Below are 23397 nucleotides of genomic sequence, written 5' to 3'. Positions count from 1 at the left end.
CACTGGCGACGGAGCCCTTGCCCCAAACAGACGAGCAGCTTAGCAACAACGAGAGCTGATCGCCCTGCAATGTTATTTTGCCCTTTAAATAAAAAGCAAGTGATACGGGCCAGGATGAACTGAGAAAATGGGTGAACGGGGAAAAGTTATCAAAAATGAGGGCAGAGCAGAAGATGCGCCAAGTTTAACGCTATGAAAGCATTGGCATGAACAAATCGCACGGGACCATCGACACGAGTGGCACTTCAGCGTCTAGCAGCTACCCCACTCCCATTCTGTTTTCTTTCTAGAAAGGACTTTCTGACTCAGAGCATCAAGGCTGCTGAGGGTTCAGAATATGCTCTCGGCCCTCCAGAGAGAGAAGTGGCCTGACCTGGGCCCAGAAGCTTGATGTGTGTTCCCGTGTCTGTATGTCTGTGTGTGTCCATGTGTGTGCATGTCTGTGTCTCTGTGCATGTCCACGTGTGTGCATGTGTATTCTTGTCCATGCATGTCTGTCTCCGTGTGTGTGCACGTTAGGGAACAGCCCAGGCGTTGGAAGGTCAGGACCCCAATTCTCCCCCACCCCATGTGTTTCTGTGTCTTTCTCAGTGCCCAGGGAGCAGGCCACTCCCCCCACCCACCTCCAGGACTGCTGGCAAGAGAAGAGGGCCACCCCTGCCCAAACGGAGATGGGGGAGGCCTCAGAGGCTCAGCCCCATTGTGGTTCTCAACGTAACTGCAGCATGGGGTCCCCGGGGAGCCCTGAAGGAGCATCAGCACTGGAGCTCTGCTGGTGGCCCCGACCACAGCCAGGGCTGACAGCCCCTGGCCAAGGGCAGCACAGGGTCAGGAAGGCCAGGCCCCGGGCAGCCACAGAGCAGGCGCGGGCTTTCCCCGAGCACAGAGAAAGGGGCCGTGCAGACCAGGAGTCAGCTCACCAGTGCAAGGACACAGGCCCAGCCCGAGGGAGGGGGCAGCAGGGACACTGGGGGGGGGGGGGGGCAGCGGATGCCTCCCCTCAGGAGGGAGCAGGCTGGAGCCTGGAGGTAGACGACCACCTACGACTCATCGAAATAAGTTCTCAAGCTTCTAGAACAGCAGCTTGGAAGCTGAGCCTTGGGACTCCCTTGAAGAAGGAAGAGCAGGAGGGGAAGAGGAGGGGCAGAGAGACAGCCAGTCTGCCCCCCCGCCCCGGCCCCAGCACCAGCTCTGCTCCGTGTGCTTTCCATAGATTTTTAATCTCCATCTTCTGGCAGAATGGCTATGGGACTTCGGGGACCTGTGTGTCTGTGAGACACTGAGCTTTGCTCCACGTAGGGAGGTTGTCAGAGTCCCATAGGGAGGCCCAGCGAACCAAGGGGCCCAGAGCTTGCGAAGGAAATTTGAATACAGGCAAAAATCAGCAAAGTTACAACCCCCAGCAAGTGAAAACAACCCAAGTGTCCATGGATGTGTGAACGGATATCAAAACGTGGGCTATCTACACAATGGAATATTATTCAGCCACAAAGAAGGATCACGTCCGGATACCCGCCACAACACGGATGAGCCTCAAAAACACGCTAAGGGAAAGGGGCCAGGCGCAAAAAGCCACATGCTGTATGACTCCATTTATCTGAAACATCCAGAATAGGGAAATCCAGACACAGGAAGCAGAGGCGTGGTTGAGGGGCCGGGGTGAGGGTGGGCAGGGGTGGGAAGTGGCTGCTGATGAGAAGGGGATTTTGGGAGGGTGCTGGAAATGTCCTAAAATTGACTGGAGTGATGGTGGCACAACTCCAAATACATTAAAAAACAGAATTGTACAGCGTGTGAATTGTATCTCAACAAGGCTTTTCTATTAAACAAAGTGCATGAGAATTAAGTGGGATAAGAAATACGATGATGATAATTTTCTGAAAGCTGGAAATGATGTCTTGGTTTGCAAACAGCAGCAGGAAAACAATATCAAAGGGAGCCATTTTCCAGCACTTACGATGTACAAGGCATTGTGTATCCACCACGGTATTGCATGACCAGTATTTAAACAATGTCCACTTTATAGGTAGAGAAACGGGTCCAGAGGAGCCAGCGGCCACCGAGGCCACGTGACTAATGAGGACCCAGCCAGGGTCCGCACTGGAGTCTGATGACCTGCAGGGTCTGAGCTCTTCGCCCAGCCCCACCCCCCAGACATATTTTTCTCCTTCACTTAGATAGACTCCTGGAATCTCGTAAATCTCCAGAGAAAGCTATAAGCCAGCAAGAAGTGGAGAGGGCAAAGGAGAAAGAACAGAACAAAACTCTAGGATTGCAAAAGCAGCCCTCACAAATTTATGGCTCCCGGCTGATCGATTAACGCATCCCAACAAGGAGGGGTGAACAAATGGGCTTGTGTTCCCCATTGCAGTAACAAGCCATAAATAAGCGAGTACCTGGCCAGCTGCCGCCCAGCCGAGGAGTGAGGACCAGGCTTCCTGGGGAGAGCTGGCAGCTCCCCTGGGCCCCGACTCCACCCCCAACATGGAGCTGCAGAGACCCCGACAGGGCACCAGGGTGGGGGTGCAGCCCCAGCCCAGATGCTGGAGCCTGGCGCATTCAGAGTGCAGGCTTCAATGTTTGGAAGGGCTCCCTGAACAGATGTCCTGAGATGCTGAGACCCACATGTGGGTGTCAAGGGGGTGGGGGTGGGGGGCGCTTGGAGACCTCCTTGGTCTGGAACTTAAAGAACTTGCCAGGGTGGATGTCATCAGCCAGGGCCAAAGTGCCCCCCATCCCCCTCCTCGGGTCAATACCCCCCCAGGAGTGTCGAGGCTCTCTCATCTGGAACCATCCCCCCGAACCTCTGCCTGGGGGTATGGCCTGGCTCTGAAGGATGCCCAAGTGCCTCTTCCCTCTCCGCCCACTCCCAGGATCCCAGACAGATGGTGGGAGAGAAGCTGAGTCAGAAAGCCCGGCCGCCAGACACCTGGTCTGCCGAGCAGGCGAGGACGTAGCAGGTGTCACGGTCAGGCCACGTCGCAACCACGGCGGTGGTGGCGGTGGTCTTCTCCAGCTGGGTGACCACCAACACTCACCCTACCATGCTGAGCCTCAGTCCAGCTCAGACAACAAGGGCTGCTGCACCCATCAGAGCGGATGCTGCATGCAGCGCCAGGGGAGAGCGAGTGAAGCGCTGGGTGCGCAGTATTCCAGAGCGGGGGGGTGTCTCGCCCCAACGTCCAGGCACCCTAGAGGTCCGCTGAGATTCAGGGGCCCAGGGACAAAAGTGCTGTGTGCGGAGTGCACACAGTGCCTCATGCACATGCCCTTGGGGGTGTCCACAGGGCCTCACACACCTGCTGGATCACTGGCCACCTTGAGGCCAGTTTCCCCTCAAACCACAAGCTCTGTCCCTTCCTCTACGCAAGGCCACACAGTCGGGGTTACCTGTCAGTGGTGGGCGGCACAGGGCGGGAGTCCTTGGTCCAGGTGACCAATGGGGGTGGGGAGCCCTGGGCCTCGCAGTCCAGGGTCACATCGTCCCCGGCCTTGGCCGTGATCCTCAGAGGCTCATCTGCATCATGTGACCCGTTGACAAGGATCCTGGGCTGGGCTGTTGGTGGAAACACGCAGGGACCGTGAGCCGGGCCGGAGGGGAGCAGGCGGCTCCCCCAGGAAGCAGAGGTTGTACCGCCGGCCCCAGAGGTGCAGAAGGTGGGTGGGCTCCATTATAACAGGAGAGCCCAGGTTTCAGGTGGGCTCAGATCCTACGGTTTCCCTCAGTCTCCCCCTCCTCCTCACCACCAACCCCCTCCCTCCGGAAGCTCCTCTTGCTTTCATGGCCCCGATGTGGTCCCTCTGGCCCCAACATCTATGCTCTGCCGGCGTCTCTTCATCCTGCTGTCCCTTCCCCGGGGACATTCCGGCAGGCTCTGTCCTCCTCTTCTCTCGCTCCCTTCTCCCCCTTGATCATCCCATTTATTCCCATGATATCAACCACCAGATGACGCGCTGTGGCCAGTGGGAGGTTATAACAATCCATGCACATCACTGCTCTCTCGTATGAAGCTGAAGGCTCCTGGTGGTGGAGACCACACCCGCCCCCTCCTTCCTTGTGCCCCCCGACATTTCTAGCCAGATGCTCATACACTGAAGGCACCCAGTACGTGTCTGGGCACCGACAACTAAACAAGCCAGCCAGCTGGGGACATCAAGACCCATTCAGCCCTCACACATTCTCCTGTACGTCATTAGTTCAGACAGGAAATCCCCTCTTTAAAAATTTTCTTTTGCAATATAAAAATATTGGCTCTAAGCGTATATGACAGAAGAAAATTGGCTGTGCGTGTACTCGCGCATCCCAGACAGTTACTGAGCGCCCAGCCCTGTCATGAGGCTGGGAAACAGCAGCAAAGCAGACAGGTCCTGCCCCTGTCCTCAAGCGCTCAGGGCCCACAGGGAACACCAGCACCAAATAACTCAATATACAACTAATTATTCAGTCACACTTGTGATGGGTGGTATCAGGGAACATTCCAGAGAGTGTACAGAAGGTGACCTGATGGAGCCCGAGGGATCAGAGAACTGAGATCTGACAGATGGGACAGGTCAGCTGGGCCAAGAGGTGGAGGAAGGGTATTCCAAAGAGAAGGAACTGCAAGTGCAAAGGCCCTGAGGCATAAGGCACCACCAAGAAATTGAAAGGAGACCAGAGGATCTAGGGTACAGAGAGTCAGGGAGAGAAGTGGGTGAGGGGGCTGCCAAGGTGGGTGGGGTCTAGTGTAGCGTCCTGTGTCTTTCCAAGGCTTGTTAATGTGATGTCTTCCCCCATCCGGTTACAAAGGGTTGAGCTGGAACCACTTACCCACACCTCTGGGGACAGTGCTCTCGGGGAGGACAGTTTTGGTCTATGTGCCCTTCTGATGGGAAGAGCTTAGAGGCAGGGGGCAAGGAAGATGCAGGGAAGTCAGACTGTCCCTGTCCCTGTCTCCATGCCCACTGAGCCCCTCTTCCATGATAGGGGTGGCCAGCACTCACTGTTGACAGACAGCCGCATCTCCTGGCTGGAGAAGCCCACGGCATTGGTGGCCGTGCAGACATAGGCCCCTGCATCCCGGGCAGATGGCTGGGCGATGACCAGGGTGCCGTCCTTGCTCACATTGTAGTGGGGATCCCTGGGGGTCAGGGCATTGGTTTCCTACGGCAGAGTCACAGGTGATGTCAGCAGAGCCCACACTCCACGGCGATTTGCATCATTCCCCTCCCCATGATGCACTGGGCCTCTCTCTCCAGTTACCCTCGCCTTAACAGGCTCTGCCTACCTTGGTCCAGGTGATGGTGGGGGTAGGAACTCCTGAGGCCACACAGGGAAGCGAGGCTGGAACCCCTTCATTGGTGACGTGGTGGGTGGCAGTGGGCTGGATTCTAGGCGGCACTTTTAAAAACAAACCAATTTCCTAAATCAAAGTTCATAGCAGCACTATTCACAACAGCCGAAAGGTGGAAACAACCCAAATATCCATCAACAGATGATGGACAGAACGTGGTGTGTACATGTGGACTATTACTCAGCCTTAAAATGGAATAAAAGTCCGATAAATACTACAACATGGATGAACTTTGAAAACATTATGCTGAGTAAGATAAACCCGACACAGAAGGACAAAGACCGTGTGATTCCACGAGCATGCGATACCTGGAATAGACAAATTCATAGAGACAGAGAGTAGGATGGGGGGGGCCAAGGACTGGGGTGCGAGTGTTTAATGGGGAGAGTTTCAGCTTGGGAAGATGAGAAAGTTCTGGAGACGGATGGTGGTGATGGTTGCACGACAGTGTGAATGTACTTAATGCTACAGAACTTCATATTTAAAAATGTATATTTTACAACAATTGAAAAAAAACAATTTTAACAGAAGAATACCAATGACCTAGTACCTACAGCCACCACGGCTATAAATTTATGCCCCAGGCAGAGGGCAGCCTGTGCCTGGAAACCAGCTGCACCATTTCTTTGCTCTGGGACTTTACACAAAGCACTTAATTTTTTGGAACCCATAGTCCTTGATCCGCAAAAACAGCTAAAAAACCCCACAATTCCCTGCCTACTCTCCTGGGATGGACAGATGAGAAATGGCAGAAAATAGTGTTCACAGAACACAGGGAACTTGAAGACAAGTGCCAAATCCATTCTGGGCACCGTCCAGATTTGCAGGCATTAAAACAAGGGTCTCCCAGCAGAGCCGGGGCGGGTGGACCCGGGAGTGGCTGGCGGATGAGCATTTGTTGAATGGAAATGAAGTGAGCCAAGAGAGACCCAGCTGGTCCACGCCACCCCCGCAGAAGCGGCTGCGCCAGCAAGGTGGAAAATTATGAGGTGACAGCCTGGTTTGCTCATCCTGTCCTCTTGCTGAGTTGCTCCCTCTCAGAGCCTCAGCTGCCTTAACTGCAGAACGTGGAGTCTTTCAAATCCCACCTCATGGAGTAGTCATGAAAATTAAGTGAAACGTGCACAGAACCTCCCAGAAGTCTGGCAAGAGGTACACGGGGGCTCAACTTTTGATCACTGCTATTAATTATGGAAGTATGAGGAGGCGGGGCACCTGGGTCCTGGACCCAGCCTCCTCTGAACTTTGGTTTTCCTCTGCAAAATGGGGAACGATGCATTCTTCCCGCTCATCCCTGGGGGCTTTATGAAACAAATGAAAAAAATAAAGGATATGAACATACTTGGTAAATGACAAAATATAACCAAACAGTTTAAACTTCTTGTCTTACAGTAAAAAGAATGGTGATACGTGGTTAGGTGGGGAAGGAAAACAGGGTCTCTCCAACGCTGTGGTGGGGAGAGAAATTGGGCAAAATGCACTAAAAGACCTAAAAACGGGCATTCTCCGTGACTCAAAACTCAATTCCACATTGGTGGGTTTATCCTAAGGAAAGAATGAGTCACGGGGACCAACGTGGAGCATGAGGATGCTTATTCCCAGGGTGTGCACGCTAGTGAGAACCCGGACACCAGGGGACAGGTTAGAGACTCCGGCGCATCCAGACGGACCCGCACACTTGCATGGATGCTTCTGAGTATTTATTAACAGAAAATTGTCACAATACATTGTCAAGTGAAACACTCACGGCACAAGACAGTAATATAATGTGGTCCCAGTTTGGTTTTTAAATATGCATGTGTATGTATATACAAAGAATTTATAGAGAGATAGATGGATAGAAATAGATATATATGAAGAATTGATACATAAAAATTTATATAAAGAATGCATATATACTATGTAAAAATAATTTATATACAATGTATACAAAGTACATAGTTTATATATTACATGTAATGTAATATATATTTCTAGGGTGTGTGCATGTGTGTATGTGCAAGTTCACGTGTATAGTGCATGAAAGATACAAACCAAAATGCAAAATTATTCTGGTTTTTCTCAGCTACTGGTATTACGGGAGTGTTTGTTTTTTCACTTGTCCAATCTCTAATTTTCCTACAGTGAATATGTACTGTTTGTGCAATTTTTTTAGACAAAGGTGTTCAAGATCAGTTCCCCCATCCTGGCCCGGCCCCCACCCGGACCCCACCACCTCGGGGCCCAGGGACTCACCCTGAACCACCAGCATCACATCCCTGTGCTGAGAGCCGGCCGTGTTGGTGACCACACAGCTGTACCTCCCTGCGTCCTCTTGCAGCGCCTGGTCAAGGTGGAGGCTGCCGTCCGCTCGGACAGAATGCCGGCTGCCAGGTGGGAGCTGGTGAGGGTGAGGAAGCACCACTCAGACCAGGAGCCCCCCTCAGAGCCAGCTAAGAGAGAGCCCTCCGGAAACCCCACTGCCTGCGAGGCCGGCAGAAGGCCGGCTGGACTGAGAGGCCAGGGGTTCAGAGAAGGTGGGGCAGCAGGGGGTGACGCTCTCAGTGCCCAGCCCCACGCCTTTCTGAGTCTTGTCCACCCCACAGACCCTGCAGGGCTAGGTGGGCCTGACCTCCAGCACACCCTGACCCCACTCCCATGGCCACCTGGACCAGGGCAAGATGCCAGATCCAAGCCAGGTCGATGGGGGCCTCTCCTGGGAATACAGGGTTGGCCCAGAGCCTCTACTGAGTCGGGTCTGGAGCTCTGAGGCCGCAGAGAGGAGGGAAATGGTTCTCGGGGAGAGAAGAGCCGAGCTATGCGGAGCAGAGCAGGGATATGGCCACAGCAGATGTGGTCCCAGAGACACAAGCAGAGAACGGCTCCTGGTGGCTTCCCAGGTCTGTCCCGTCAGGACCAGGTGGCGGGGAACGCTGGGCCAGAAGGGGCCTGGGGCAACCTCCATAAAGATGTCCAGCCAGTCCACCCTCGGTGAGGGGCCCCAAACCCTTCCTCCAGGCCTGAGCCCTCCTGTCTTCCACGCTCCTGTCCCGTGAGCCTGGCTGCACATTCCGCTCTCAGGGACCAGGAGATGCTCCTGCGCTGTCTCGGCACGGGGCCCTTCCGGGCTGAGCGAGCTTGAGGGCCTTTCTGCTCCTCGCACTCGGCAGCTAAGCAGGCAGGGCTCCCCCTTATGTCCCCACTGAGCTAGAACAGCATCTGCATCTCCGGCTGCTCCTGTCCTGGCACTGACGAGGCCCAAGGCCACTCCTTCCCCACGTGCCCCTGGATTCTACTCAGGAGGGGTCCGGAGCCTGCCACCCCGCACTCCCAGGCAGCATCCTCCTCAGGGTCACGTCCAATTGCACAGGCCGCAGAGCGACTCAAGGATGTGACCGGCCTCTGCAAAGCCCACATGCTCTGGGAGCAGGACGCTGCCTGCTCTGCACCAGGGTCTGGACAACAGGGCTGGGCCCAGCGCAGTGGGAACAGAAAGACAGCCACACAGTCATCGCCTCTCTGGGTATCCAGTGTCTGCCCAGTGGGCTGGGGTGAGGACACCTCTTTATAGCCTCAAGGGCACAAGGACCCTGGTGTGTCTGAGGACAGGGCAGAAGAATTGAGGGAAGGAGAGAGGTAAACGAGGCGTGAACCGGAGGGGGAAACAGAAGGAAATAGAGAAAACCAAGCTGACATGAATGGATAAGGCAGCCGCGGTGCGCCCAGCAGCACACTAGGAAGTCGGGCAGGTGATAATCTGCACTGGCCACCCCTCTGCCCCGGAACCAGCAGAGCGGGGGCGACGAACGCATCATGGCTGCGCCCCAACGAAACCCCTGCTCCCCAGCCCTCAGCACGAATGGAGGCAAGGTTCTCCCGCTGAGCTCCAAGCGGAGCGGCAGCCGCACCAGGCTTCGGCAGGACTGTAGAGGGTGACAGATGCTATCAGCGCGTTAGCAGAGAAGGTTCTGGAAAGAGGCAGGAGAGAGAGGGAGGAAGGAGGACATTCCAAAAGAGGAATAGCAAAGTGGAGGCTCAGGTCTGAGCGTAGCAGCCCACTCCATCCCCAGGCAGCACGGCCCGCGGCACCCGGAGGAGCCAGCACTCACGGGTCGGCCAGCCCTGAGCCAGCGCCGCTCCGGGAGGGGCCTCCCGGCCAGGATGACACAGGGCAGGGACACGGGCTGCCTCTCCAGCACCCGGACGGTGGAGGCACTGCTGGCGATCTGTGGGGGGGCTGTGGGGAGAGGAGACTGTGTGGGCTGTGCTAGGTCCCCTGAGGGCGGTCATCCAGGGGATGGAGGTCCCCACTCTCCCCCCCTCCCGAGGGAACCAGTGGAAGCATCAGGATGGGGGACCCTAAAGGGTCAAAGGGCACACTTCCTGGGGTGTATCGCCCAGGAAGTGGGGATCCAGTTGCTCCTCTGGGAGAACCTGGCAGTGGACATCTCTGTCCCAAAGGATGGGTGGACATGGGGGGGCCTCCCTGGGGGTACCCAGCATTCCCACCTCCCGGCGTCTCCAGATCCACCAGCGAGCCACGTCCAGTCACCACGAGCCGGGCCTCCGCCTGGACCTTCCCAAAGACATTTTGAGCTTCGCAGATATACGGGGCCTGGTCTTCAGGGGCCACACCTGAGGGGCAGGACAGAGGCAGGCCTGGCATGTGGTAAACAGTGGTAACATCATCATGATGGCGATGATGGTGACCATAGCTAACACATGTAACACTTAATACGTGTCAGGAGCTGTGCGAAGCACTTTCCACGAATGACCCACACGGCGACCCCTAAGGTGGAGTGTTATTAAGCCCAGATGACAGGCATCATCATTGTCATCAGTATGTCCAGTTCAGAGTAGTGGAATGACTTGAGCAGAGTCACACCACCCAAGATGTGACCCTGTATCAGCCCGGCCTGTGGTCAGTGCAGGGGCTCGGGGTCCTGCTCTGGCCACCCAGCCTGGGGACTTAGGGTGCCAGAAGCCATCCTTTCCCCCTGCCCGCCCGCCATCAGCCCCATCTCTTACTTTCAAAGGACAGCACTCCTGAATCAGGCTGCCCAGTCCTGCTGCCCTGCCCAGGCCCCAGCGGGCGGCCATCTCTGCGGCGCCAGGTGACTCGAGGGGGCGGGCGGCCCGTGGCCCGGCATGCCAGGAGGGCGCTCCTCCCCAGCTCCACAGTGACATCCCGGGGCAGCTCCATCAACTGGGGAGCATCTGCAGGGAGGTGACCGGTCAGCCACACCCGGTGGCTGGACCACCCGGCCCCCAGGAGAATTTTCCCAACGCCTGCCTCCACTCCCTTTGCTGGGAGGGTCCCCCTCTTCCAGGCTCGCCCTCGTGAACCTGGGGCTGACTCAGATCCAGGGCTCTGGGGCCAACCTGAGCTTGGCGGGGTCCAGCTCTGGAGAGCTCTCGGGGACGAGGCAAAGGGAGCGGCTTTTGGCAGGACAAAGCTGCTGACACGCCTCTTACCCCTGCAGAGGGTCACAGGAGGCGCACCGTGCCCGGCCGTGCAGGAGGGCAGCAGGCTTGCTCCTGGCGGCGACACCTCCCGGAAGCCCACCTGTGAGGGGCTGCAGTCACGCTCCGGCCTCAGGAGCCTCTGAGACCCTCTCCTGCCCCCTCGCCCTCCTCCTGGGCCACCGGGAGCTTCCTCTTGCAGGTGTCCTGGACTCAGGCAACCGTCTCCACAGCCCCTTCTGTGCACGCCACCCCAGAGGGCCAACTGCGTGGGGAGGTCATAGGTCATCTTTACTCTCTTCCTTACCTCTCTGTCTGCTCAATTTTTGTAATGAGCCTACAAAGCTCTACAACAAAATTAAAACATGCTTATCAGAAATAACGTGACCTTATACTTTACGGTCCAAATGGCAACACTTGAGAGTGAAAACGGCCATATTAATAATTACACCCGGACAACAGACCCCAACAAGGACTGCCCGCTCACCTCAGTTATCGAAAATTCAAACACATGCAAGGGGTATATTTCCCTAATTTTGGCTCCACATGCTCCAAATCCCACACCTTCCCCCAGGAACCCACTATGAATAGCTTGTAGTGTTTCTTCCAAACCTTTTTTCTGAGCATTGTCTGACTTTTGTAATCAGGGGGAAAATAAGTTATTTCCCCAAACAGAAACTCTCGACCCTTTCTGCCGATCAGCAGGCTAGGAGCAGGGCCAACTCCAGACAGGTCCAGGCCCGCTCCCTGCAGCCTCGGCCACTGTCCTCAGGTCCCTGTCCCCAGACCCAGGACCAGGAAGGTCCCCGGCTTTTTTTTAATGCTTTGCCTCCAGCACCATGGAAAACCCTCCACTCTCTGTTCTTTCCTTCTCTCTCCAGAAACCTCCCCCACCCATGCAGCTCATAACATCAAATTTCCCTCCCAGCCTCGGGGATTAGGGACGTTCCAGGGCGATATAAACACAACTTGGAAAATTACTGTGAGGAGGAAGACAGTTCTGGACCCAACCTCAGACACCACCCGCACGCCTCGCTTCTTTCTCGCTGGGGCCTGGCAGCTGTTGCGGCTCAGAGTCCCAGAAACACTCCGCTCCAGGCCCATCTCAGACGGGGTCACTGCTTCCGCAAGGTCCTGGCCCTGGGGGCACAGCTTTGCCGGCCCCCCATCCTGGGCAGCCCCAGCGCCAGGGACCCCCAAAGCCCGCCTTCCTCAGGCCCACCCAGCCCAACTGCAGGGCCTAGCTCAGACCTCCCTCCTCCAGGCAGGCCTCCCACTCTGTCTCTCTCAGAGCCTCCTGAACCTCCCTCCTCCAGGCAGGCCTCCCACTCTGTCTCTCTCAGAGCCTCCTGAACCTCCCTCCTTAGCCCCGAAGCAGCCAGCTTTGTCTCCTGACTCCGGGATACGGGGAACACCACCCTCCTCCCAGTCCCAAACCTCTCCGGTGAGAAGGACGGCTCCTTTATAACAATAAGCAAATAGGAAGCATGAAGGGTGGCATTGGGAATGCCTGCTTGGTGACAAGCGCGGTGACTGCGCTTTCTGAAACATGATTTCATTAATGGTCACAGTAAACTTGTGAAGTACATATTATCACAATCTCCATCTATAGATGAAGAGACTGAGGGTCAGAGAGATTAAGGAACCTGCCCACAGGCACAGCTCAGCATCAGTGGCAGAGCTGGGATCAGAGCCCAGGCTCTCAACCACTGCAGCCCCACGTGCCCCTAGGTACTCGAGGACAACCTGGCCGTTGTCCTGGCCAGAGCCACACCCAGCTCTTCTATCCTCTCTCGGGGCGGGGGGGGGACCCAAAGCAGCCAATCCCAGACTCAGACCCCGCCCAGTAAACTGTGACTCGGCCTTCAGTGCAGCTGCCCCCCTCCTCACCTGGAGCCCCCCAATTGCAGTGGGACCCCAGAACCCTGGTATGCCAGAGCTGACGGTCCTCTGGTCCTCTCGCTGGTCAGGGGAGGGGTGGGGCGGCCCTGAGTCCTGCAGCACGTCGGGGAGGGGCCGGGCCCACCCAGTGCTCTCCCCAGGGCCTCCTCCTCGAGGCTCAGCCACCTCTGCTTGCAGGCTGAGCCCCTCCCCCAGGTGACCCTCTGCAGCAGCCAGGGCGGGACTGTGACCACCATCCACTTCCCTGGGGACGGCCCTGTCTGCCTTGGCCTCAGGCAGGCTTTGGGGACAGGAGCTGCGAATGCCCCGTTGGACATCACAGCAGCCGCCCGCGCTCCCTGGAGAGGCCCGGGTCCCATCAGCTGAGGGCCGCAGCTGCGTGTCTGTCAGGAGGGGGGTCTGGGGGATCCTAGAACACCGGGAGGAGAGGATGCTCCCACTGAGAACGCAGGATGTGGGGGCAGGACCTGAGGGCTGCCCTGGACCTCCTGCTGGGCCCCCCGGCTGCCTCTGCCTCCCCCCGACTTCAGAGGAGCCGAGGGTGACTTCACTGTCCCCAGCAGGTGGGGCCACGCACCTCCCCAAGGATCTCCCAGGAGGAAAGGCCCGGTGGATTCTAATGGCCGCAGTGAAGTGACAGTGACAGTGATGCTGCCTTCCTTCCTCCTGCTCCGCCCTGAGTAGGGACACCAGCCCGAAGGCCTGCCGCCCAGGGAAGATGCCCGCGCTGCCTCTACCCCACTGGGCCCCCGTGGACAAACTCCTTCACCACTCCGGGTCTCAGTTTCCCCATCTGGACAGAAGTAGCTATTTTTACGCTGGTTCCAAAAGCTCAAAGTCCCAGGGTTCTTGGCCATCCTCTGGGGACCCTGCAGCCCTCAGTCTCCTCTGCCATCCCCCCAGTTCCCGTGGACTGGAGTAGGGCCGGTGGCAATGAGCCAGCCCAGGAAGGAGAGCCCCAGTTGGCCTGGACTCAGTGTGGCAGGGAGTGGGGGGAAGGAGGGGTCTCAGGCCCAAAGACTGTGTAACTGGGCAAGGTGGACCGCAGGAGAGGCGGGCCTCAGGCCCCGCGCTGCATGTAGAGGGGACCCAGGGGACTGAGACTGAGCCAGAGGTTTGGGGGCATGACCTCCACAGCCCCCCCCCCCAAGGACTCCTGTCCCATATAAAGACCCTGTGATGAGGCCTGGAGCCACACCGTACTGGCCACGGCCGCAGGATGACTTTCATGGCCTCTTCCTCCGGAAAAACATATTAAAAATTATATTTTATGACTGCATTGGTGTAAAGATAAACACAATCCAGCCTGGAGTCATTTTTTTTCCTTTTGAGGAAAATCAGCCCTGAGCTAACATCTGCCACCAATCCTCCTTTTTTTGCTGAGGAAGACTGGCCCTGAGCTAACGTCTGTGCCCATCTTCCTCTATTTTGTATGTGGGATGCCTGCTATAGCATGGCTTGACAAGCAAAACATAGGTCCATGCCCAGGATCTCACCCAGCGAACCCCAGGCTGCTGAAGCAGAGCGTGCGAACTTAACCACTGTGCCACCGGGCTGGCCTCTAGTCATTTTTCTCCATTCAATAGTGTTCATTTCTTTTTTTGCTTTTAAAAGAAATTAACATCAGAGCATTATCCTGGGCCCCTGAAAGTGTCACAGGCCCCGGGCCCACGCCTACTGTGCCTGATGGAGACGCTGCCCCGACACTGGCCATGCCCATCACAGAACCCAGCTCTGCTTCTCTCTGGCTCCCCAGGCTGGCCAGAGGGTCTCTGCACCCACAAAAGCACCCTCCCCGCCCCGCTCAGCACTCAGTAACCAGGGGCTGGGGGGGGGTGCAGAGCATGGATAGAAATGAGAGGACAGGAAGAGGGATGGGCATGCACATCCACTTAGAAACCCAGCAAGACGAAGATAACTTAGCTCAGGGCAGGTTTTTAACATGATAGAAAGGGCATTGAACTTGGGGAGGGGGTGCCCGCCTCGGAGCTCGGTCACCAGCCATGTGACCCGTCACTGCCCCTCCCTCCGCCTCACTGGGCCCTTGGCAGCCCGGCAGAGCTGACAGCAAGGGTGTTGAGCGTTTATTGCATGCAAGCCCTGAGAGAGGCACACGAGCTCATCAGATCTCTCAAGGGCCCTGTGAGCCAGGCTCTAACATTATCCCATTTCACAGGTGAGGAAGGCGAGGCTCAGAGACGTGAATAACTTGGCCAAATAGCAGCAGGACCTGGGCACTGATCCAGGACCCTTGACTCGAATGCCAGGCCCAGAGGTGCTGTAAAAGCACCTTGCAGCTGGTCCATAAACGCAGGCACTTGCTGTTGGCACGGGAGGAGGCTGCCCACCCCCCTCACGCTCCAAACGACACCAGGAAGCCAGTTCCCAGCTCAACAGCAGGAAGTGGGCACAGTGCCCACCTGTTCCGGCCCTGGAAGGCTCTGCCAGCCTGGCCAGGAAGGCTGCACCACAGCTGCCACCCAGATGGGCAGGAAATTCAATTTCCCACCGCCACTGCCAGGCTGGCTTGCTCCAGACACACAGGTGCTGGGCCATTGCCCACCCTCCCCTGACCTAAAAGCCAGAGGCCACCAGAGGCCCAGTGCCCCAGAAGGCCACCTCTGGGATGCCAGCCACCTCCTCCTGCTGACATGGGGAGATGCTGCAAGGCCAGTGGCTGACAGGTGAAGGACCAGGACCAGGTAGGCACGTCAGCTTGGGCCCCAAAGAAATAAGCCTTTGCTGAAAAGAAATCAGACATGGGGCAAAGGGTGAGCCAGCCCTGGCACATGGCAAATATGGAAGTGTCAGCTTATATTTTTATTACCATCAGGCTCTAAGCCCGCGGCTTTCCACATCCACCCTGCCCTGCCCAAGAGCCCAGCCGCACAGCGCACTGTCTGGAGGGAAAGTCGGAGCCCATCGCTCTCCTCCTCAAAACCCCTCACGCCCCTCAGGACAAAGCCCCAACTCCGGCCGGTCCCCAGGCCAAGACGAACACTGCTCCCCAGCTGGTGTCCTGACTGATGGCTTCTGGGTTCAGCTTACACATGGCCTCCTCCAAGAAGCCTCCCCAGCCCCCAATATTGGGTTGGCCCCTTACCCTGGGCGCCCAGAACCCCTGAGGACGCCACTTCCAAACGCTCAGCACAGCGAGCATCCTCATTGTTGCTTACTGTCCTCTCTCCTGGACCCCACGCAACATGAAATCAGACGCTGAGTCCCCAGCACAGGGCCTGGTGCACGGGCACCTGTGGACCATGTGCTAGAGGAATGAACGATGGAACAAACGAATGAATGAAAGCTAAGGGTACCCCAAGCCCAGGAGGATCCCAACCCTGAGATGGCACCGTCAACCCCAGGCCAGACTGGGCCTGCTTTGGCCAGGGCCCAGCCTCCTTGGGGAGCCCCTCGGCCCAGCCCAGACAAGCACAGTCTCGATCCTCTGCACTTGCCACAACTCCCAGCACCCGTCTCACCCACCACGGCCGCAGCAAACCGTCAGAGCCCAGGCCGCCCCAGCTCAGGGGGCCAAGGAGCTGTGCCCACAGCTTCTGAGTGGTTCCCAGAGCCCGGAATCCAGGCCTGGAACCCGGACATTACGGCAATCACAGCCATGGCCACGCGCCAGCCACAGAAGAATCCAGACTCCCCATGTGTCAAAGGGGATAATTGCCCCTCTGGTTATCAAGCACTCAGAACGGGCCAGAGCCTGTGCTTAAGCATCACACGCCTGACATTACTGAACCCTCACAGCAACCCAGTGAGGGAAGGAGTATGGTCAGCCCATTCACACATGGGGGGCTGAGGGTCACTGACTTGACCAAAGCACAGAGGCGGTAAGTGATGGAGACAAGACTGGAACTCAGGTCTCAGGGACGACAAGGCCCCAGCTTGAACCAAACTGTCTCTGCAGTCGGCAGCCTCTGAGATGGCCCCAATGACCCCTGCCTCCTGCTTTCTCACCCACGAGTGGCCCCTCCCACCCACGTTGTACCCAGCTTAGTCTGTGTGACCAACAGAATATAGCAGAAGGGACAGGATGTCACTTCCAAGACTGCAGCTGGTTATGAAGACCACAGCTGCCATCTGGATTCTCTCTTGCTCTCTCTCTCTCTCTCTCTCTGCTCCCTTGCTCTGAGTGAAGCCACGTCACAAGAAGGCTTCTGGAGAAGCCCAATGGCGAGGAACTGAGGCATCCGGCCAACAGCCCCATGAGTGAGCTTGGAATGGGTCCTCCAGCCCCAGTCAGGCCTCCGATGAGTGAAGAACTGTGAGATAAGAAATGCTCATTGTTTTAAATCACGAAGCCTTGGGGCAACCGTTACACAGCAAGAGGCACCGCATACACTGTTTCCCTCTGGCCTCGCTGGTCCCAGTGTGCTCTGGATCCGCATGACGCAAATTCTACACCGGCTCCACGGTAGAGTCTGCTCCTCCCTGCTCAGGGGCCGGGCGGGTCGGGGACAGGTGAGGACAACAGGCACACTCACGTCCAACCACCAGCCGGATTTCTGCAGAGGCATCGCCCAACTCATTGACGGCTCGGCAGGTGTAGACGCCAGCATCCCTCTCCTGGACGGCCGGGATCCGAAGCGTCCCGGAGCTGGAGGTTTTGGCGGCCAGGATCATCTCAAGCCCCCCTGGACCAAAGATGAGAAGGCATTAGGCAGGCGCCTACAGTCGCCACGGGAGGCCAGGGGTCAGGCTGCCTTCCCGAGCCTGGGCTCCTGCAACTCCTCAAGGCTGGGGCCTGGGGGGCAGGTGAGCGGGGGAAGACTCCCCCCCCAAAAAATATACAAAACACAAAATGTTACGTTTCAAGCATTGTGAGTGTGCACTTCAGTGGCGTTAAGTACATTTGTTGCACAATCCTCACCACCATCCCTGCACAGAACTTTTCCATCTCCCCAAACTGAAGCTCCGTCCCCATGAAGCACTCGCCCCCCCAGCCCCTCCCTCGGCCCCTGGCGTCCACCATTCTCCTTTCTGTCTCTACGGATTTGACGACTCCAGAGACCAAGACACAGCATCCGTCCTTTCGTGTCTGGTTTATTTCACTTAGCGTACTGTTCTCAAGGTTCATCCATGTGCTATCAGATTTTCTCTCCTTTTTTTCAAATTAAAGTTTTTTTAATTGTGATTAAAAACACGCAAAATTTACCCTCTTAACCATTTTGGAGTGACAGTTCAGTGGTGTTACTATGTTCACGTTGTTGTACAACGTGAATTTCATTCCTTTTTAATAATATCCCATTGAGAGATCCCCTTTTAAAAAGGGCTCCGGGGACGGGCAGGTGGGGCCCTCAGCCAGAATAGGCGATGACGCGAGCACTGAGCAAGGAGTCTCGAGGCCTCTGCCTCCCACTAGTTGGCGACCTTGGACGCAATGCTCCAACTCTGAGCTGATACTCTGAGCTACACCTGCCCGTCTCAAGGTCAAGGTGAGGCTCTGATAAGGTCGCAGACAGGAGCTGCAAAGGATGGAGGGCGCCCCGGTGGGAGGGGCAATACTGGCGACTCTGGCTGACACCTGAGAAGGAGCCCAGTGTTTTGCCCCTAGAAAGATGGAGGCAGCAGCCCCAGGACCCGCGTCCACTGGCGTGGGCACAAGAACTGCTCCCGTCAACAAACCACAGCTCAGCGTCCGGCACCGGAGCAACATGCTACACCCCTGAACCGAAAGAGCCTCAGAACCACCTGTCACCATGACTCCCGCTTCTCAGATAGTCACATCATCACCGTCACCAACGCCAAGAACACCGAGCCCAGCCCCAGAGCCAGGCTGGTCTAAACACTTTATATATATGGACTCGTTTAATCCTCACACAACCAACCTAGCTTTGACTTTTCCCCACTTTCCAGATAAGGAAGCAGACTCAGAGAGCCCAAATCACCTGCCCAAGGTCGCCCAGGGGAGCCGGGGGTCAAGTCTGGGTCTACTCTAAGTTCTGCCCACAACTACTGCGCTGGGCTGCATCGGTTGTGTGGACGCGGGCGTGGGTGAGGTGGGTGAGGTGGGGGCTGCTGGAAATGGCCTCTCTCCCCAGACACCCCACTCAGAGCACCCCCTAAAGACTGTTCTGGAAAACTGATCCTTCACGGCCCCGGTGGGACAGTCCGCAGGCCCCACCCGACCCCACGTACCTCGATACCAGATGACCCGGGGCGGGGGCACCCCAGACGCCTCACACGCCAGCAGGGCCTCCTCCCCGACGGCGGCGAGCACCACGGCATTGACGGCCGAGATGGACGGTGCATCTGTGTGTGGGGGGCAGATGGGGAAGTGGGGGCCAGCCCACAACTCCCCAGGGCAAGAATGGGGCCTTCCACAGCTGGGGAGGGAGGGCGGCAGAGACAGAGGTGGAGCTGAGCACCCCGCCTCCTCCCCTGCCCCACCAACGGGGACAGTCACCCCAGAAAGATCCAGCCACGGCCGGTTTTTCTCCTAGAACCAAAGCCCCCGTGTTGTTCCTCATCGAACTTGCCATAAAAGCTGAAATCCTACGTGGGCCTACAATGCCCTGTAGGGGCTGCCCGTCCCTCCCCATGCCTCCCCCTCCCCTGCCCCACTCACTCCACGCCAGCCTCCTTGCAGCCCCTTGAGCGCCCCAGACTCATTCTGACCTCAGGGCCTTTGCCCAGCCCGGTCCCTCTGCCTAGAACACTGTCCCCACTCCTATCGCTGGCAAGGGTCACCGTGTCATGGAGGCCTTGGCTGGTCCTGCGCGGAGCAGCCATTTCCCTCTCGTTCCCACCTGCACAACATCCACCTCACCCTGGCTCTGCGCTCCTCAAACTACCTTCACCATCCAAAATACCCTATTTACGTTTCATGTCTGTTTTGTGCCTCCCCGTGAGAATATAAGCTGCACCTAGACAGGGACGAGGCGTCACTGCTGTGCCCCCAGTGCCTGGCACACAGTTGACGCTCAGTAAGTATCTGTGGATGGGAGGGAGGGCGGGATGGAGACCCCTCTCCTGAGACGCCCGTGGCCCGGTACCTGTGTAGTAGAGGGTGACTGTCTCCTTGTCTGTGCCAACCTCGTTAGCAGCCTGGCAGCTGTAATCCCCAGCATCCTCCGGGGCGACTCCCTGAATGATCAGGGTTCCCTGGGCATCCACACGGATTCTGGGTCAGGCCATGAAACGTTCAACACAAGGGGCTGGTAAGCTCGGGTCCCACGAGGGTTGCTCCAGTCATCGTCAATAACAAATTAATTAGTAACATCACCAGTGACCGCCATTCTACACTGACCGCTTGCTCTGTGCCGGGCCGTGTGCTCAGCACTTTACATACATTGGCTTTTTTCATTCACGAGGCCCAGAGAGGTAAGGTGACTTGCCCAAAGTCACACAGCCTGACTGGCAGAGGCAGGATTCAAGCACAGGCGTGTTGGACTCTGAAGCTGTAACTCCTGACCCCTGAGCCCACACTGAGGCATCGTTGTGTTTCCAAAGTCACTCTGAGTCTCAAAGGATCCCAGGAGGAAGGCAGGGCAAGTGATGCTCCCCTAGTTACAGGTAAGGAGACCAAGGCTTGCAGAGGTCCCCCGGGAGCTCCTGTCCACCCGTTCCCAGTTCCAGAGCCCCGAGCCCCGGGCCCCTCACCTGCTGTCCTCTTGCAGGGCGCGACCTTTGTGGCTCCAGGAGACGCGGGGTGCAGGGTACCCAGAGGCCGAGCAGCTGACCCTCACCTCCGTGCCCTGGGAGAAGTGCTGGGACCCGGTGTGGATGCTGACCTGTGGGGCCTCTGTGGTTCACAGAGTGGACAGGCGTGGAAGAGCCGGTCAGAGCAGCTGTGTCCCCGGCACCCAGCCCCGGACCCCCTTCCCCTCCCCGAAGCCACAGATGGCAGAGCCGTGGGCAGCAAAGGCCCCGAAGGGCTTGAATCCCGGGAGAAGCTTCCTTGGGAAGTGTGGTTGAGCAGGCGGCTGCGCAGACACAGCCCCAGGCCACACGGGGAGCTCACTCCCCAACACCCCCAGTGGGAGTCTCGAGCTCCCTGGGGCTGTGCTCTGGGCTGAGCACCTCGGAGGGGCTTAGGGAGAAGGCAGCAGACCCAGGGCTGGGATGGCTGTCATCTCCAGTGACGGTGAGGGGACCCCAAGACCTGTGCCACACATATCGGCCCCAGACTCAGGTTCTAGCCTGGCCCTCAGAAAGCTCACAGATCAGGGACCGGTCAGGCTCAAACAGACCTCATAGGCCACCCCATCTAGAAACGGCAAGCACGCCCCTCTGATACCAGGGGCCTAGATACAGCCTCAGAATCCTTCTCAACACACTCCAGCAGCCAATCAAGCGTCGCTGGCACAAGAGCAAACATCTGCTCCAACATGCTCCCTTTTCCATGTGGGGCACAGCACCCAAGGAGGAGGGTCTGTCCAAATCCTGGGTAGACCTGAGGCCACATCCAGACGGGTGCTCTACCCTCTGCCTCCTCCACCCACACTGCCCAGTGCTGTCCAACCCCTGCAGAACACATCTCATCTCTGGGCTCTTAGAAGTTTCCAGTATTCCATCCCTTTCCTACATATTGGGAGACGGGTGGACGATGGAGGTGCTCAACGACATAGGAAAAGGACAGAACACAAAGAAACTGGCTTGGGCTACAGCAGTAGAAATTCAGGTTAGATATGAGGATGGACTTCCCAACAGTGAGAAGCAGCAGACTTAGTCTAAAAGGCTACGAGTCCTCTTTCTCTGAAGATTCAGAAAACACTGAACGAGGTGCCCGCCAGAGGTGACGTCTGGGCAGGGGGTGGATTGACGGGTCTTGGGGTGAATGGCAGGTGGTGTGTGGAATAAGAGGACAGCAGCGGCAGGAAGAGCCTCACCTCGCACCAGGAGCCACACGGATGCCCTCGTGACCCCGTTGGCGTTGCTGGCCATGCACTGGTACCGCCCGCCGTCGCTGGGAATGGTGCCGCTGATCTCCAGGGACAGGTTGGCCAGCTGCGTGACTCTCCCCGTTGAGGCTGACAGGACTCGCCAGTCCCGGATCCATGTCAAGTTGTAGGGGGCCTCGCCCAGGACCTGGCAGGACAGGATGGCGGTCTCCCCCGGGGACACAGTCACGTTCGAGGCAGGGAGCAGCTGTGGCGGGGGCTCTGCAGGGGCAGGAGCACAGGAGGCACTGAAGGGCGGACGCGGGGCAGGGCGCAGTCACGCAGGCCCTCGTGGGGTCCAGACACCTGAGCTCTGCGCTGGACCCCTCAGGACGCATCGGCCAGCAGAGCGGTTAACCAGCATCTGCTCTGCAGCCCGGGACGGTGCCGCTCCAGGGCGGGCTCCGTTCCCTCAGTGCCGTCACACCCCCCCAAGGCCGCCTGGCGTGTGCGTGCTTTCCACCCAACAGCCAAATGCAATCACTTACCAAGAGCTACACCACTTTTCACACCCTTCGAGCCAATAATTCCACCCCGGGGAATAAAGCCTCAGAAATAACCCTCAAGAGGGAAGGAATGAGGAGTACAAAGCTCTTCTCTGAATCAACAGCAGGGCTCTTATCACGGCCAACACGTGAAACTAACACCACCGCCCCAAAGGAGGAAAGAGACAAGGAAACCGCGATCCCCGTCACTCGGAAAAAGCCATCAGATGTGACAAAATCAGAGGGACGTGGGACTGAGAAGCTGCAGGAAAAAAGCCAGATCCACACAGGCTACATGTGGCAATGACCATGACGTCCAGGCACACATGAGCTCAAGAACGGCATCTGAACGCCACGCCACCAGAACTGACGTTGTCGAACCAAACGGAAACGACATTCCGGGGCAAACGGGGAAACTGGATTGTGGACGAAGGGCCCCAGCATTAAGGCATTCCTGTCCAATTTATTAGGTGGGATCACAGCATTTTTATCATATGGGAAAATCTACTGTTTAAAAAAGAGTTCAATACCGAAATGTCAGGGCTACAATTTAGTTTAAAATAGTTTAGCGAAAAAGCAAATATGGCAAAATATTAGCGACTGTTCAGTCTAAGTGATGGGCGAGGAAGTTTCCTCATACAGCTCTGCTTTTCTGCACTCGCCACTTAGAAAAAGTCCGGTTTTGTCAATTCATGCCACAGAAGCGTATTTGCTAACCCGCTGTATTGTTAGGTGAGGAAGAATCAGGTTGCTACAGTATTATCCCATTTTTGTTAAAACGCACACACAGATGCGGGTCTGAAGGGTCATCTCTAGTGTGGAGGGATCAGAGGTTTCTGGGACCTTCTGCTTATTTCTATTTCCCCAGCCTTCCTCTGAGGAGCGTGTGTGACGCTGAGTGGATCTTCCCACATGCCCTGGGCTCCTTTCTTCCCTTCAAGATAGCTGAGGCTCATCATTTAAAAAATAAAGCCAATTGCACTTCGAGATGGTCTGTGGCATTTGCAACCTCCCTGAGCTTGAAGGTGCTGCCCTGGTGAGGACCTGCAGGCATTAAGGGACGGGGACTGAGAGACGGACGTGGCTCCTGAGAGGGCCTGGGGGCTGGCCAAACCCCAAAGGCCAGATCGAGAAATCCGGGGTAGGATGAAGTTGGGCGGGGGTCGGGTAATGGCCCAAGCCCGGGTCCTCAACCTTCCTCCAGCCGAGACCCACAGGCCATTCCCGGGTGAGACAGCCAAATGGGGGCCAGCAGGCAGGTGGTGGCACGGGCAGCCACACTCTGGATGATGGACAGTCCCCAGCAGCTGGTAGCTGGTGTGCTCCCCCACGGAAGGAGACACCCGG

General features: G+C 57.1%; 1 protein-coding gene across 6 annotated transcripts in view; it reads right to left on the bottom strand.

Moving 5' to 3' along the window:
• HMCN2 (hemicentin 2) overlaps positions 1-23397 on the bottom strand; it is a 146970-nt gene that overhangs the window by 90690 nt on the left and 32883 nt on the right. For 5 of the 6 annotated variants that reach the window (XM_070251672.1, XM_070251673.1, XM_070251674.1 and 2 more), the window contains exons 11-22: positions 21515-21787; positions 20286-20427; positions 19679-19806; positions 18822-18935; positions 17168-17317; positions 10338-10526; positions 9819-9944; positions 9419-9546; positions 7566-7710; positions 5265-5377; positions 4981-5140; positions 3391-3556 (exon numbers count right to left, since the gene is read on the bottom strand). In XM_070251672.1, the coding sequence (XP_070107773.1) occupies positions 3391-3556; positions 4981-5140; positions 5265-5377; positions 7566-7710; positions 9419-9546; positions 9819-9944; positions 10338-10526; positions 17168-17317; positions 18822-18935; positions 19679-19806; positions 20286-20427; positions 21515-21787 (1834 nt within the window). The remainder of the gene's footprint in view (positions 1-3390; positions 3557-4980; positions 5141-5264; positions 5378-7565; positions 7711-9418; positions 9547-9818; positions 9945-10337; positions 10527-17167; positions 17318-18821; positions 18936-19678; positions 19807-20285; positions 20428-21514; positions 21788-23397) is intronic. The other variant, XM_070251675.1, reaches the window with a different exon arrangement.

The sequence above is a fragment of the Equus caballus genome, chromosome 25, assembly GCF_041296265.1.
Source record: "Equus caballus isolate H_3958 breed thoroughbred chromosome 25, TB-T2T, whole genome shotgun sequence".
NCBI lineage: Eukaryota > Metazoa > Chordata > Mammalia > Perissodactyla > Equidae > Equus > Equus caballus.
This window is presented reverse-complemented; position numbering and strand designations above follow the sequence as displayed.